General features: G+C 34.7%; 1 protein-coding gene across 1 annotated transcript in view; it reads left to right on the forward strand.

Annotated features, from left to right (window-relative positions):
- CSMD1 (CUB and Sushi multiple domains 1) overlaps positions 1-16,399 on the forward strand; it is a 963,767-nt gene that overhangs the window by 863,194 nt on the left and 84,174 nt on the right. Inside the window, exons 43-48 of the mRNA XM_054179968.1 lie at positions 591-768; positions 3,874-4,019; positions 5,995-6,075; positions 6,225-6,338; positions 10,028-10,216; positions 13,772-13,918. Of these exons, the coding sequence (XP_054035943.1) occupies positions 591-768; positions 3,874-4,019; positions 5,995-6,075; positions 6,225-6,338; positions 10,028-10,216; positions 13,772-13,918 (855 nt within the window). The remainder of the gene's footprint in view (positions 1-590; positions 769-3,873; positions 4,020-5,994; positions 6,076-6,224; positions 6,339-10,027; positions 10,217-13,771; positions 13,919-16,399) is intronic.

Consider the following 16,399-nt stretch of genomic DNA (forward strand, 5'->3'; position numbering starts at 1 on the left):
CAAGTATATGCTCATTTGTATCTCTACCACCACATTAATTGTCAGAAGAATAATCAGCATACAAACTGCAACTGAAGTACCATTAAACATGGCTTAATACTGTCAGCAATAGAGTAGTTTTGGGGTACTGAAAGAACAATCAGCTTTTTTATTTTCTCAGAATTGTGTTCCAATTCAGTTTAGGCTTCAGTTGTATGGAAAAACGCTTGTTCATTTGTTTCTTAATCTTGAATATGAGCCAAGGTGCCCCTTTCTAAGAGTGTGGTAACATAGTTTTAAGAATTCTGTATAAAAGCAGTATTCCTGGTAGATTTTGATGGATTTCAAGAAATGAAATCTGAAAGACATCAGGAAGAGTTATTTTGATGGATTTCAAGAAATGAAATCTGAAAGACATCAGGAAGAGTTATTTCTTAGAAATATCAATACTTTCTGTCTCTGAGGAACAACTAGCCAGGACAAATATGCTTTTTAAGACTTAGGTTGTCTTGTCCTGTGGAGCTTGTAAAATTTGGAAGCATTTTGATATGCCATTTGTAATATGAAAATGTACGTTTCTCCTACTAATTTTTTGTCTGTTTTCTTTTCAGCTCCATGTGGCTATAATGTAACTGCTCAAAATGGTACAGTTTATTCCCCAGGATTCCCAGATGAATATCCAAATTCCAAAGACTGTACTTGGTTAATTGTTGTACCTCCGGGCCATGGCATTTATATCAACTTTACCTTACTCCAAACCGAACCTGTGAATGACTACATTGCAGTTTGGTATGCAATTTTCAAAGCAAAAGTGATTATTCTTTTTCTGATTGTTTTATCAGATCTCACTGTCCCAAGCCACAGCTTTTGCTTGTTTAGGTTGTCATATGTGCTGAAGAACAGCATAAAACAGGCTCTGCAATTATATGGAAAAATAATATCAGATATAACTGCCTGAATGATTTAAGAAGATTGTTTCAAAAGTACTTAAAAAAAAAAAAAAGGCTTTGAAACTCAAACTCAGTTATCAATGAGATTTTCTTTGAACTCTCTGTTTTCTAAGTGAGGCCATGTGAGATCCAAGTGATGTAACAATCTGCATTATGTTGAATTACATGTTGCAGAAACATATGAGGCAATATACATTTTTTGTAGCAAAACTTTTTGACATCTTTAAGCATTAACTAATTTAAGCATTGATTAGAATTTTCTTAAATTTTCTTCATATCTTATTTTGGCTGATAGTCATAGTCCCTATAGTTCACAAGCCAGGATTTCAGCCCTTGTACTTCTGTGTCTTTAAGCTTCATATTTTATGTCACCCTTATCTGAATTTGTATGTCTTACTCCCAAAACACATCTTAGCTTTGTGTCCTCAGCTGGGGGGAGAGTTTTCAGAGCTATCTAAAACTTTGTGTAAGAATTTACTGCACTGAAGAGCAGGCATAGATGCTGAAGCTGTGGCATATTTTCTCATCTATGGCTAACCTTGGTCCTTACCCCACACAGTGTGCAAGGTGACTTCTTTCTCACATAAATTTGCTGCAGATGGTTCATCAAAAGGACGGCTTGCACAGAATATCAGATGTAACTTACTCTGTGTGAGTCAGCTGCTCCCATCTCCCAGGCAGTCCAGTGTTCTTTTATCAATTGCTGTCTGCAGTGTTTTGTTTTGTTTTGTTTTATATTCCCCCCACCAGACATTACTACTAAAGTCTGTGTAATGGAGGGAAAGTCCAGTCACTTTATAGAGATGCATAACTGTTTATCAACTACCATTTGGCTATGTCTGGTGCTTGCATAATCTATAGATCCAAGTGTAAAATGCATCATAGATAAGCCTTCACTGGTAACAATCATTGTACCATTGACTTCTCTTTTTGCCTAAGAAATTAAGTCCTAAAATTATCTCAGATTTTTGAACTTGCTTTGCTGAAGTATGTGCAGAATTCCTAGATGTTCTTTATTGAAAGAATATTGATATTCTTTCAATAAAGGTTTTAAAATAACTGTTTTACAACTTATTTCTCTGAGTTCCCGATTGCTCATGAAATACAATTGATAAAGTTCCTGAATTTGCTGGGATTTGCTGAATTTGTGTATTATAAATCAAATTGTAATATTAATGCTTTTTTTTTCTCCTGGGTATCAGTCTTTTAAAATGAAAACCTAAGTAAATTTTTGAGCTCCTATTCAATATTAATTCACTACTTTCACTCTTGTTTTCATGGCAGCAGGAAGGAAATACATTTTTATGGCAAGTCACCTGTAGTTTATTTTTTGGCACTAATACCAGAGTACAAATTGGAAGTCTGGATAGTCCCACAAAACTGCACAAGAGAAAAATAATTAATTTAAATTACATTTTTTAAAATACATGTTGTGTCTAAAATGATATGTGTGGCATGAATTCTTTTAAAATTTGAATCAGAGTTTTCCATACAGTGGATTTTTCTTTTTATGAACCAATTCTAGAATCAGTCAGGGTTGGAAGGGACCACAAGGATCATCTAGTTCCAACCCCCCTGCCATGGCCAGGGATACCTCATACTAGATCAGGCTGGCCAGAGCCTCATCCAGCCTGGTCTTAAACACCTCCAGGGACGGGGCCTCAACCACCTCCCTGAACAACCCATTCCAGGGCTTCACCACTCTCGCGGTGAAGAACTTCTTCCTCACGTCCAGCCTGAATCTCCCCACCTCCATCTTCATTCCATTCCCCTTAGTCCTATCACTCCCTGATATCCTGAGAAGTCCCTCCCCAGCCTTCTTGTAGGCCCCCTTCAGATACTGGAATGCCACAATAAGGTCACCTTGGAGCCTTCTTTTCTCCAGACTGAACAGTCCCAACTCTTTCAGTCTGTCCTCATAGGAGAGGTGCTCCAGTCCTCTGATCATCCTCATGGCCCTTCTCTGGACACATTCCAGCATGTCCATATCCCTCTTGTAATAGGGGCTCCAGAACTGGACACAGTACTCCAAATGGGGTCTCACCAGAGCTGAAAGGTTGATAGGTTTGAGATAAAAATTAGCTAAGCTTGCCTTTTGAACTATACAGCTTAGCTGAGCAAATATCCCATAATATTTAAAACAGTGAAAACTCAAAAGCTAACAGCTTTCAGAGAGGTTTCAGAAGGCTCCAGTCTTTTAAAATACATATCACAAAAGACTTTTATTCAGTTTAGAGTCATTGCATGTAACATACAGAAAGACAGGAAGTAAGTGTTGCAGAGCACACAAATTTTTTGTGTATTCATTTATTCTGCTTGTTCAGGCCTTAGTGTTTTACATGATGATACTGAAAATTATGCAACCTGAAATGACTGAAGTATATTTCTCTTTGGGTGTCTGTTCATACACACCTTTTTCTTTTTTTTTTTCCTGATACCTTTGAGTCTTTGGAAGTAATTTAAATATAAAAGTAACTTTTGACTTCCACATGTCTATATGCATTAATCATGAGAAAGGACTTGTAGGATCTAGGTAAAAAAAACGTAGAAATATAGTTAGATTGGAAGAGTTTCCTAGATTATTATTTTTTTAAAACTATTATTATTTTCAGTAGATGTATATGTGAGAATTTTTAGCAGGAACAGACAGAAAAAATTTCAGTCAGCCAATAAATTTCTTGCCCATGGAGATATAAAAGCTACTATAAAGTGTTTCTGCTTTCTCAAAATATACTAGGCTTTGAAGTTAGAGAGTGTATTCTGTGTTTCTAGGTTAAAAAAAAAAAACAAAAGCAGAAAAAAACCCAGCAAACTCATTTTGAATCACTAGGAAAAACATGTTTTACAAAAACATAACCGACTGTCCAGAGAACAGAGACTGTTAATTTAGATGTTAAATACGGTATTTCTTCAGCTGATTTTTTTTTTACATATTTCTTCCTAGGGACGGTCCTGACCATAATTCACCTCAGCTGGGAGTTTTCAGTGGCAACACAGCTCTGGAAACAGCTTACAGTTCCACCAATCAAGTCCTCCTCAAATTTCATAGTGATTTTTCAACGGGAGGATTCTTTGTTCTCAATTTTCATGGTCAGTTTGCTTTATACCATTAACATTTAATTACCAGAATCAATTAGTGCATTTTAAAAATACCTCATAACTTTGTGATGTGCTGAATGTTTTTAAATAAATTTACCATGATTCATGGACTTTCTATGTTTTGGCTTTTCTTAAGCAGTGGTAAAAATTAGCGTATTAAAAACACGCCTTAAAAGCATCTTAAGAGTGTTAGTTTGCATCTTTGAATAAACTATATTTTATCTTTAATGTTAATCATCATTATCTAATGTTAAGCTTTTACTTTTTTCAATTATATTGTCCCACTTATTACTTGGCTCACTTTTAACCTTCTGTAATACAATTTTTCACCAGTTGACCATGATAGGGCTCATAATTGATGGGATGTTGGGGGCAGGTTGAACAGCTTTCAGATTGGTATTTAGTAAAATATTTTGTTCCACGTCAGGGCTACAAGAAATACAAATTAGGCACCCAACTCAGGTGTGAAATTTTATAGTTCAAATTCTAACTAATTCACTTAAATTATGTATGATAAGTAGAAGGTTGTTAGCTTTCTGGACTGTAATTCAAAAAGATATGGTGAATTGATTCATAAGGAGAAGAGGAAATGCCACAGAAAGAGTATACCTGAAGGTATATTTGCATGGGAAAGTCTGTATGAAACTAGTATGGAGTCAGATAGATATTTCTTGTCCATGATTTTCTCCTAAATGAAATTGTTATTGCTGGAAACCTGTTTAGTGTCCATTTCTTAGACTTGTCATCACAGATGTCTAAGCAGTTTGCAAAGGTTTTTTTATCAGGTGTTTTCTGTCTCCAGAAAACCTGATGCTATTAGGTATATATAATAGGTGTGTATAGGTATATATAGGTATATATATGCATATTAGGTGTATATAATAATGATTTCACTTAATTAATTGCTAATTATTAAATATCATAGTAAAAACATATGTAATTTCCTCCTTCCTGTCCTTGGAAACTCTCCATGGTTGAAACAAAAAACAAAAAAGCTTCATGGATGAGAAACTCTCTGGGATTTTTTTTCCCTCCTTGTACTATTGCTTTACAGTGATGGGCTATAGAAACTTATGCAGAAGATAATGGCTAATTCTCAATATTTTGTGTTTCTTTAACTTTGCAAAAACAGCAAGTGGATAGGATTATCAAGTTACCATGAGAATCTGTGTTCTCTTGGTTGTGATTTAGTTCAAAGAAGAGGAGATATTTTCTATAGTGTGATCACAATCTGAAATCTCGTTTGGAGTTTCTATCCAGAACTGGATTCATCAGTAGGCATTCTACTCCATTTTAGAAACATATCTATTGTTGTACTGGTCACATTCCTTATGAGATTGCTCAGAATTTGTTGAAACAGATTTGAAGAGTAGAGAAGAGATTTTGTTTTAAAGTCATTGTTTTGTTTTTTGTTCTTTTTTTTTTAATGTTAGTTTTGGGGTTTTTTTTGGGGGGTGTAACTTATTGTTTATTATTATTATTATTACTGCCATTTCTCCTTAAAGTTAATATATACACCTGTACCCTAAGAAATATTAACTCCAAATATGCTGAAATTAAGAATGAGTATTACATGCCAGATATCCGACAGGTAATTACATGTTTTCCAGAAAATCAGAGTAATCTGTGATTTGTAACTATTTGCCCCATAGCATGAATGAAGACAGTCACAGGAAACAGCAGCCTTGTAGCTGCAGAAGTCTTGTTGTAGACATCACAAATGTGCCCAATTCTAAAATAGATCTATAACAATCTAACCAGAGTAATGTACTATCTATACTTATTTAAAAATACATACTTTTAAGATAATAAGTAAGATCATTCTGTCTAAATTGGAAAACGTTTTAACTGAGAGACCATGAGAGTGCTGTGGTAATTTGTGAAGTGTGAATAGGAAAGAAATTTTCTGTGCAATAATTAGTATGCTAGTATTTAATATCTCTTTTTTTTTCACTTAAATTTGCAGCTTATCAGCTGAAGAAGTGCCAACCTCCACCAACAGTTCCACATGCAGATATATTTACAGAGGATGATGACTTTGAAATAGGTGAAAAAAAAATCTTTTGTTTCTTTGCTTGCTTTCACTTAAATTCTAAATGAAACTATTAATATATTTCATCTCCCACCTGACATTTTGGTATACCTCTGTTTGAGGGTTGTTTTGAGGTTTAATGTTTTTCTCAATGACTTTTTCAGGAGATTTTGTGAAGTACAAGTGCCATCCTGGTTTTACCCTTGTTGGGCAAGATATATTAACCTGCAAACTGAATGCACAGTTGCAGTTTGAAGGATCTTCTCCATTATGTGAAGGTAAATATACGCTCCCATGGTCTGCGTATCATTAGCATGCATCTTTTTTATCTTCATATATGTTAAGCATCAAATTTTTGAGCATTGCTTTCTCATCCGTGTTTAAAAGTTTACGTGTATTTATTCAGTAGCTAAGAAATGCACACATTTTCGTCTAGAAGTAATATTAGAGTTAAGTTAAGAAGCTTTGTCAAGCCTTCCCCAAAAGAACCAAATCAGATTTTTCCAAAAGACAGGTGAGGTAATCTTTCTGTTGACACTAGGATATTATAGCAGTGTTACACTGTCCTGCAGAATTACTTTTCTTGTGACACTACCTCATCACATTCTATTACAATGCGACTGTTTAACATAAAGCTCTTTGTTATTTCCTGTTGTTTTTCTGTAAGCATTGCCTGTATGAATGAATTTAAGAAAACAAATTACAGGACTCAGAGTTTACATATGCAGCAATATGATTAAAAATGAACATACAATGGATTGGATATGTCTGTCCTCCCATATGCAGAAACAAGGAGAGTTGGGGTTTTTTTCCACTTTTTATTCCTGTTACCTTTCCAGACCATTTTAAAATTAATGGGATGCACTTGCAAACAAGTATGGCACAAGTGTTTTATTCTAGTTTTTTTCAGCTCACATTTTCTTGATTGTTAAACTTCATATCCATTCCTATACTCATAAATATGTAGGGAGATGGATCACTCTGTAACTTAGGTGACAGAAGAGAGTCCAGAAATTATGAAATGTAATACTGAAGAATATAATATGTATGTTATTAGTGGATTGACAAATAAAATAAACTTCATTAACAGCAGAATATGTATACCTCAAGTGAAACAATTTGTCTGACTTTGTATCTAAGAGTATTCCGTTTTGAAATACCATGCTAAAACTGAGAGCTGATATTACACAACGAAAGGGTTCATGTAGTTTGTTCTTAAAAGGAAATTTATAGCGCACCCACTTGGAAGTAATACCTGTGGGAACTTGGCTGTAAAATCACCTATATAAAGGGATGTGGTAATAACCTTTTAGATTACCCCAGCTGTAAACGTTTCTGGAAGAATCTACCATCATACTTTCTAACTGATGAGACCACCTAACTTTAGTTTTGTCTGGATTGCATCTGTATAATGTCCAGATTGTTTTTGTAGATCCTAAATCTGAATGAGTATTAAATTCTTTCATAAGTCATTTGACAAATGGTCATTTCCATAACTCCCTAAAATGCTGAGGAAAAGCAGGCAACAAAAGGCAGTTGTATTCTTAGCATACCTGCTGTAAGATTTTAGATATGATGTGTTTAGTAAAACTACTCCAGAAGTACTTGCTGTAGTCTTTTGTGTTCCTTATAAATGTCATCTGCTTTGCAGCTACTTTTATGATGTGTTTAGTTGATTGCAGCATTCCTTAAAGCATCGTTTACCCAAAGAAGAGATAGTTTTCCAGTGCTGAAAAGAATCACTGTCTCACAGTGAAAAGTCTGACAGTTTTATGGATTCCCCCAGAATACTTGAAATTTAAGACTCAGGGAACCAGTTATTAATCTGCAAGCTGCTTTGGTAGAGTTGAACTTTATAAAAAGCATTCAAATGAAGACAATGCTGGATCAGTAAAAGATTTTTTTTTTCTTTTCCTTTGTTAAATATACTCTCGTAGCTAAAGCAATGGTACTACATGGTAAAGCAGACTGTTAAACTGTCATGTCAGCTACTCCTCATCACAAATGTGCCATATAGTTAATCACACTTCTGCTCAGGAATAAGTCTCCTGCATTTAACAAAGGGAAAATAGTTATCATTATCTGACAATATGTTTCTGCCCAGTGTGCTGTGATAATTTGATAGTAGACTTGCACATTCTGCAGATCCATAAATAAGAGCACTTAATCAACAAGTTTGAGAAGACTTGATGGGGTGCTTGGTGCCGTGGGTTAGTTGTTTGGGTGGTGTTGGATTGGTTGATGGGTTGGATGCGATGATCTTGAAGGTCTCTTCCAACCTGGTTTATTCTATGTATTCTATGTATTCTATTCTATGTATTCTATGTATTATTATCTTATTCTAATGAATATAGGAAGTCAAAGTAACAGTGTGTTTCATTTTAAGATAATGAGAAGCTAATTGCCATCAAATACATGCAAACCTATATTCTTGCATAGAAACTTGTGTGAAATTTTTTGGGTGTAATCTGACTACAAGTGTTTCTATCTCAAGAATTAATTACTAAGTTAAAATTGTCAAGAGTATTCTTACTACATTATATACCATTATGCCATGAATTCTCTTAGGATGTATTCTATGAAAAATGGCTTTATCTGTTAAAATTACTGTCTGCTATAGGGAGAGTTGGCAAATGATAACAGAAAGGGGCACATGTCAAAGAAATGAGAGGAAGAGATGGTTCAAAATGTCAATATTTCTTCCTGAATTTTCTGTCATAATAATGCTACCTATTCTCCAATCTGTTAGAGCAGAATAAAGAAAAGGTTATGACAAAATTGAGTGATAAATAGTTTTTACTTTTTCACCTTTCCCCCCTTCTTATATCCATAAATAATCAGAATGGACATTAGATAAGTGTTTTGTAATTTGTGGCATAAAATTTAAAAAAAATCGCAGCTGAAGAAGAATCACCCTGAATTCTCTACAGAAGCCTCAACCTATAAGTAGATCTAGAGAAATCTTGGAGCAGTCAGAAATTTTTATTTTTTTTTCTTCTGAACTTTAGGGCCATTAAGAAATTAGTAGTCCTCAGAAAATGATTGTTAAGTTTTAAACTCATGTTTTTCTCACTTAAGGCATCACTATTTAAAATATTGTGAAGAACTTTTGTTTCTGGTTATTTTTGCCTTGTAACATATTTTTTTTCCCATGATCATATCTTCTCTCTTATAATTTTACCTTGCCTATAACCTTTACTTTATGCAAGTACAGTTTTCAGAAATGCAATTCTGTAAATCTACAAAAAACAAAACAAAATAGAAAAAAAAATAATAAAACAAACCCCCAAACCCCCTAACTAACCATTATTAAATTGCTCATATATTATAAAAGTCTGGGCAAAATATTTCAGGTTTCAACAGCAAATAAGCATGAAAAAAATCAGTCCTGCATGAGAGGTAAAGTGTTGAAGGAAAATGTGACCAACAAAAGAATTTTTTAATAAACCCCAACATTTATTATACATTTTTTACAGCATTTTAATGTACTATGCCTTTTGTCATATGCAGAGATCATAAATGCCTATGAATACCAAATGAAGCTGTTTGTAAACTTTTATAAGTTCAAAGTTTAAATAACAGGGGAAGTGGTTTCTGAGAAGATCTCACTTGGATGCTTTGGAATGTCTTATACCCAAAGTAAACACTTTGTCTGCACAAATCATGTGTACTTTCATATGATCTGCTGAGTTCCAATAAGTTGTCATGTTCATGGAAAAGATTTCATTCTTAAAGATTTCATTCTTAAAGTCTTTCTGCTGTGACATATTTCTGGATGAATGTTTAACTATAATTAGTATCCTGTTTCATAAATGCAAGATTTATAATTTGTTCTTTATGTCTAGAATATGATTTTAGCATGCTTTTATTTGGAAAATGAACCTGAAGTATACATATCTCTGAAAATAACATTTTTTTGATGGAAAAGGAACACTTCATTTCATTGTTCTTGTTGTGTCCTTCTTAGCACAATGTCCAGCAAATGAAATCCGTACAGAATCATCGGGTGTGATCCTCAGTCCAGGTTACCCAGGCACCTATCCCAACTCTCAGACCTGTTCTTGGACTATAAAGGTTGATCCAGGATACAACATCTCAATCTTTGTAGAGATGTTTCAAAGTGAAAAACAATTTGATGAGCTGGAGGTATTTGATGGTAAGAGAGCTTTAAATATTATGTAACTACAAATACCAGTTTGAGTGGGGCTTGATTTACAGTTGTTGCTCATAATGCAGCAATACACCTGAAACATAAATGTTCCAGTATTTATATTACTTTTGGCTTTTTCTAGTCAATAACAATTTTTATGGACGCATTCAAGCCAAAGAAGCTTTTCAGTTTTCTTAGTTATTGTAAGAGGATGAGCAATAGCAGATGCAACATCCCAGTCTTATTTCCTACTGGATTCTGAGCTTATTATCACTTTTTCTGTTCTCCTTATTGATGAGAATAACTAGTTTATGACTGTGCTTTAATATATTTTTATTCATTTGGATACTGTTATTATATCTGCCCTCGTTAACCAAGAATATATAACTGTGATAGAACTGATTAATGTTCACTATAGGAGTTTCCTAGCATGAAAAATATTAAAAGGTCATATCTTTTGAGGTACATTACTGTCTTTTTCTTAAGTTGTAGGCTTTTAATGTCTTTTTTTTTTTTTTTCCTGTTTTGATAACAACATTCAGGAAAAAAAAACCCACACCACAATATTTTCATTCCTGTAAAAATTCTGGTTAATAAGTATATCTATATATAGATATAGATAAATTATTTTTTTTCCCCCCTTTATAATGTCTGTATAGGTCTATGTGAGATTAGTGGTGAAAATAGTCTGGAAAAACCCTATTAAGACTGTCTTTTCCTTCACTCTAGTTTATATTTACCATCAAGAGAACATGTGGTGTTCCTGGAACTTTTCTAGTGGTCTTACTGTTTTGTTTCCTTTTGAGAAATTTTGTTGAAACTGCTTAGTGTCCTTCATGAATATTTTTGTTTTCTTTCTTATGCATTTAAATTTAGTGAAACCAGATTATCAATAATAGATCTGAGAGAAGAATTATCATAGTCATTGCATTTTTAAGCATTGTCATTTCATGACAGGAAATCACACCCTTACAAATTTATCTCTAGTGCAGCTCTGCTGAAGTAATGTTTTCTGCCACCTACCAGCAAACTTAAATGAGAAAGATAATGGCATATTTATAACCTCTCAATACAGTGCCATGTAGAGATTCCTGAGCTAGCTCTCCACAAGTTGATATTTAAATACAGCGCATTGCAGTGCCTTGCAGAGATACTTGTTTGTGTCCCTGTGGCCACATTAGCAGTATGCCTTGCTAGGCTAATTAGTTCTACAGCTCAGCATGATGAGTTTGTTTGGGGCAGAAGGCAATGCTGATGTGGCTTTACAGTTTACAGTAAATGATATAATTCAGATTAGGTTGTTCAGAGCTATCTTAGGCATTTCCCAGTATTGCTGCATTTTACAATAAATGTGTATCATGTCCATATCTGCGGTTCAAAACCGTATACCTTTATATACCTTTATTTAAGTTAGTAGAATTGCGCTGATCTATCTACACAAGGAAATGATGCCTCACCAGACTTTACACAGAAGCTATGTAAAGATCAGCGAGGCAACCTTTAGATAGAGAGTATTTGTCAAGGCACAACTCTCCAATTACTTTATAAGGCAGCTTCAGATTGCAAACCAAAATAGTAGCTACACCTAACTTAATACATTGTAAGTTCTGGTGCTTCAGCAGCTATGTGATGATCATTACATGCATAGATTTGATGAAGTCACACGGGTCAGCTGGGAGCAATAAACCCATTAGCTATTCCCACTTATCAGTCATACCCTTAGGAAATCCCAACTGCATTCCAAACCAGACAACTATAAATGTACCATGAATATAATTATTAAAAGCATTTGAACTTGAAAACACTGTATTCAAGCTACTTGCACTAACTAGTGTCCATTTACTACAGCAAATATAATTTGTTTCTTTTTTTCTCTCTGAAATAAACTAATAAAATTCTGTCATTGAAAACAGACAGAAATGTCAACGTTTACTTCAGGTTTAGGAAAGCATCGTGTGACAGGTCAGTGCACCAGAAGCTGAGTATTTATTTCTTTATATAGATAAACTCTGAAATAATAAACAAGGATAATAGTGGTTGGAAGGGACGTCTGGAGATCATGGAGTCCAACCCCAGAGAAAATTGCACAGGATGGCATCCAGGCAGGATCTGAAAGTCTTATGAGAAGGAGACTCCATGATATCTATGGGTAGCATGTACCAGTGCGCTACCACCCTTAAAATTCCTCCTCATGTTTAGATGTAACTTTCTACTTTTTGCCTGTTGTCTCTTCTCATGTCACTGGGCACCACCGATAAAAGACTGATTCCATCCTCCTGACACACAACCTTTAAGTATTTGTAAGCATTGATAATTTATCTCAGCATTCCTCACATTTATCCTACACTGCAATCATCCAGCTCTAACTCCCTAATATGGAAAATAAATAAGCCGCAGAACATTTTTGAGGGCACGCTGGGCAACTTGTGCTTAGACCTATGCTTATTGGCTCTTTCCTGTATATGTGTTTATTATTTAGAATTTATTTAGTAATGCTGTTTTGGTTGCAGTGTTGTCATTATGGTGGCTGAACTTCATTTAATAAAAACTGGGAGGTTGTTTTAATCTTTATGGCTTGCTATGGCTTCTATAACCTCCCTTGTGTGCCTGAAGCCTCACAAACAGATAATGCACTACATTGTTTTGGACTGAAGGGGCAGAAGGCTGTCTGCAATTGTATTCAATATTTAGGTGTCAGTTGATTTGGGTTTTGGGTTTGTGTTTTAATGCAACTTAAGAAGAGCTGATCAGGCAGCAGCTGCTCAGACCCAGGGTAAAAAAAAACCAAACCAACAATCGAGCAGCCTCTTTCTTTGAAATAACTGCTGTGGTCACAATAATGTTGGTGGAAAATGGCTTTCCTAAACTTGAAAAACATGGTGCAAAAGACCTAGTGAGCGTATGAGAGGGAGGAGGAGTTCAGCTGGAAATACCATTCATATGAAGGAAGAAGACACAATTTCATGGTTTTGAAAGCTTTCCGTTGGAGATTGAAATGAGATACAGTTATTTTGTTTTGTTTTTTTTCTTCTGTAATAAGCACACTATCTTTTAACAGAATCAAGCCTAATGAGGTACATATTGTAAATTCATAGCATAGTGAAACTGTGATGATCTTAATGTGACTGAACATTCTTCAGCTAATGTGTTCACTATGTAATATGATGGTCTTGGAAAAGAGCTTAAGTACATAGAAGATATAAGAGGACAAGCAGTAGAAACATAGCCTCATTCGAAGTAGTTGTCCCATATAGAAATGAATCTTAAAAAACAAATCCACTATTTTTTGTTTATGGCAAAAATACTAATTGTTTTCTATTTCAGTTTGTTTGTTTGTACCAAGATTTTTTATTGTACCTCTAGTAAAAACCAAAAACTGGGTGTTTAGTTTAAATAGAGATCTCGTAACTGTTGCACTGGAAATGATGTGTGAAGTTATTTCCTATTCTTTCCTTTTCTTCCATTGTATATTCAGATTTACATCTGAGTTAAAATATAGAAAGGATTACTTAAACTGGTAGTACTCAAAAACTTTGATAGTTTCTTTACTTATTTCTGAAGGTTCTTCTGGACAAAGCCCATTACTGGTTGCTTTAAGTGGAAATCACACTGGACAATTGAACTTCACGAGCAAAATGAATCAGCTATATCTTCGTTGGTCAACTGATCATGCAACCAGCAAGAAAGGTTTCAAGATCCGTTACTCAGGTAACTATTAATGCTTTCCATTAAATTATACTTTGTGGTTACATATGCTATTTAGCATGACATTTTGACTTGTAATATGTCTTTTTCTCTGAAGATAATTTATTATAATGTATATACTGAAGATGTGTAGTCATTCTATTCCAAGTTTAAAGCGCAGGGCTTGGGCTCTCCTTTTTTCTCCATTTGCCAAAGATCTCCAGATCAATACTTTTCCAAAGAACACTTCTCTCTGCAACCTGCTATCTTGTCTTACCAAACCTGGAGCAAAACTTTTGAAATATAGTGGAAAGGGTAGCCCTTGGATTTACACAGAAGTACTCCAGTGTGAATTTTTGATCCTGAAGTGATTTTTGGTACTCCACCTGCAATTCAGTACACAATTATTAAGTTTACAGCTCCTTGAGTTGCAGCTCACAATTCTTATGACCATGGCTTTCTTCCTGTATAAATAAAGGGAAAACTGAGGTGGGGGGAAATCCCTTATTTCTTCAACAGGCTGCACACGAATCTGCTGTGGTGGTGACATGAAAATGTGTAAGTAGTCTATCTAAACAGTTTTATGAATTCTGTCCCTTATTAAGAAAAACATAAATTAGTTACCAGTATTGCAATACTGGATTGTACTCAACATGTAGGCATATTGACCCTTTCTCACTTTGCAGCCTGTTTAAAATGTTTTCATACATACATCGGTAGATACACTGCTCCTAGAAGGTTTGATTTAGGGGTTATTTTTGTGGTGCAAATAGTAAGGTGATAATTACTGTCTGTTGTTAACATTTGCTTTTTCTGTGTATGTACTTGATTAGCAGTGTAAAGGTTGTGTGTTTTAATTTTGGCAGATAATAATTGTCAATATAGTCTAAGGAGAGAATATTAAGAATGTTTTAGAAGAACATTTTATCAAGCACAAGGTATCTCCCAATTAGTTATGGTAAAGGCTGTTCTCACAGAGCTCACTCCTTTCATATACCATCCATGTGCTGTCTCTCTAACCTCTGGAGTGTTTGTCTTGCTCCTGAAATAGAAGATCAGGGCTGAGCTCAGAGTGTAATGATGATCATTATTTTGGGGACTATAAGTAGAACTATGAACAGTCAGGGAAAAAAATATAAAAAAAAACTCTAAAAGCTTTATCTCCAACTTGCAAGCAGCCTTTGACCAATTACTACAGAGTAAGTGAAACTCAGGGACAGGGGAATGGGAAGTTGTTTTCAAACATACTCGAGATTCATTAAGTTTTTCATGGGAGAAAGGCAATTGCAACATCTAATAGATGGATTGAGAGTGTGGAAGAGGGAATAATGAGAATCTATCACATGATAACCCTCAGACATGTGGCAGTGAAGGGTGTGGGCCTTCTCTCATGAACTGAACGTGAGCAAGTGCCATCAGGGTAACATTAATAGACTTCATGCAGAGGATTTATTTTGCAAGTATCAAATTATTAAGGAGACTGGATTTTGACAAATGAGAGATTATTGTACACTTTTGCTTTTATGCAAAATACATTTGCAGTAGGGAATAAGTGGTCTGTCCAATTGCTAGGCTCTAGTCATTAACTATTATCACACTAGCTGCAACTAATAACAAAATTGGGGGACTGGAGAGAGAGATGTAACCCTTATGGCTATATTTTAGGAACAAACAACTGATTCCCCCACACACACACACACTTCACTAGCAGTCAGCGTCTGCATTTTTCTCTAAACTTCTGTACATTTTACATGAGATTCAATGGAAATAATCAGCATGAAAGAAGAGTAACTGTGAGCGGCAGCATAAACAATGGGATTTGAATCTTAATGAGGGAAAGCAGGAAAAATACAAGATCCCCAAAAGGCTATTGATATCGTGGCAGCTGTGACTGAGCCAGCAGGCTTCTTCATAATGAAGAACCTATTGAAATGAACTACTGCCCTCCCACAACCCTCCCCTTCTTCTCTAGCTATGCCTGTACACAAAATTTTGAAAATTGTAGTGTTGTCAGAGCTAGCTTTCATTTATAGATACAAATTTTCTTCAGAAGCTTTCAAAGGAATACTTGGTATTTTCTTTAGCATACAATCCTACTTGCGTAAGATATTTCTATAATGTTACTTGTGTGTTTTCTACCTCGCGCTTTAAAATCCTTTTGCCAAATCTTGGTAGAAAAGAGCTATAGCATTACAGCAGAGGAGTAAGTAAGTATTTTTAATGGGTTTTTTTGCATATTATAGAGGCACAAGCATGGTTTTAATCCAAATAATAATTTTCCTTACTGCACTAACACCTTCATATTAAAGCATCTCATTCTTAATCTAGTGAGTATTTGTATGGCGTAGTTGCAGCTAGCTCTAGAGAAGAAATCCCTCTTTTCTTTGAAAGGGAGGTAAAATCACTAAAATGGATACCAATAATATATTAAAAAAAATTGTGTGCTGACTTTTTTTTTTTTTTTAAATGATTGCTTGTTGTTCTGTAGTGCTTTAACCTGGCTTC

This window comes from Dryobates pubescens, chromosome 3, assembly GCF_014839835.1.
Source record: "Dryobates pubescens isolate bDryPub1 chromosome 3, bDryPub1.pri, whole genome shotgun sequence".
In the NCBI taxonomy this organism is placed as follows: Eukaryota; Metazoa; Chordata; class Aves; order Piciformes; family Picidae; genus Dryobates; species Dryobates pubescens.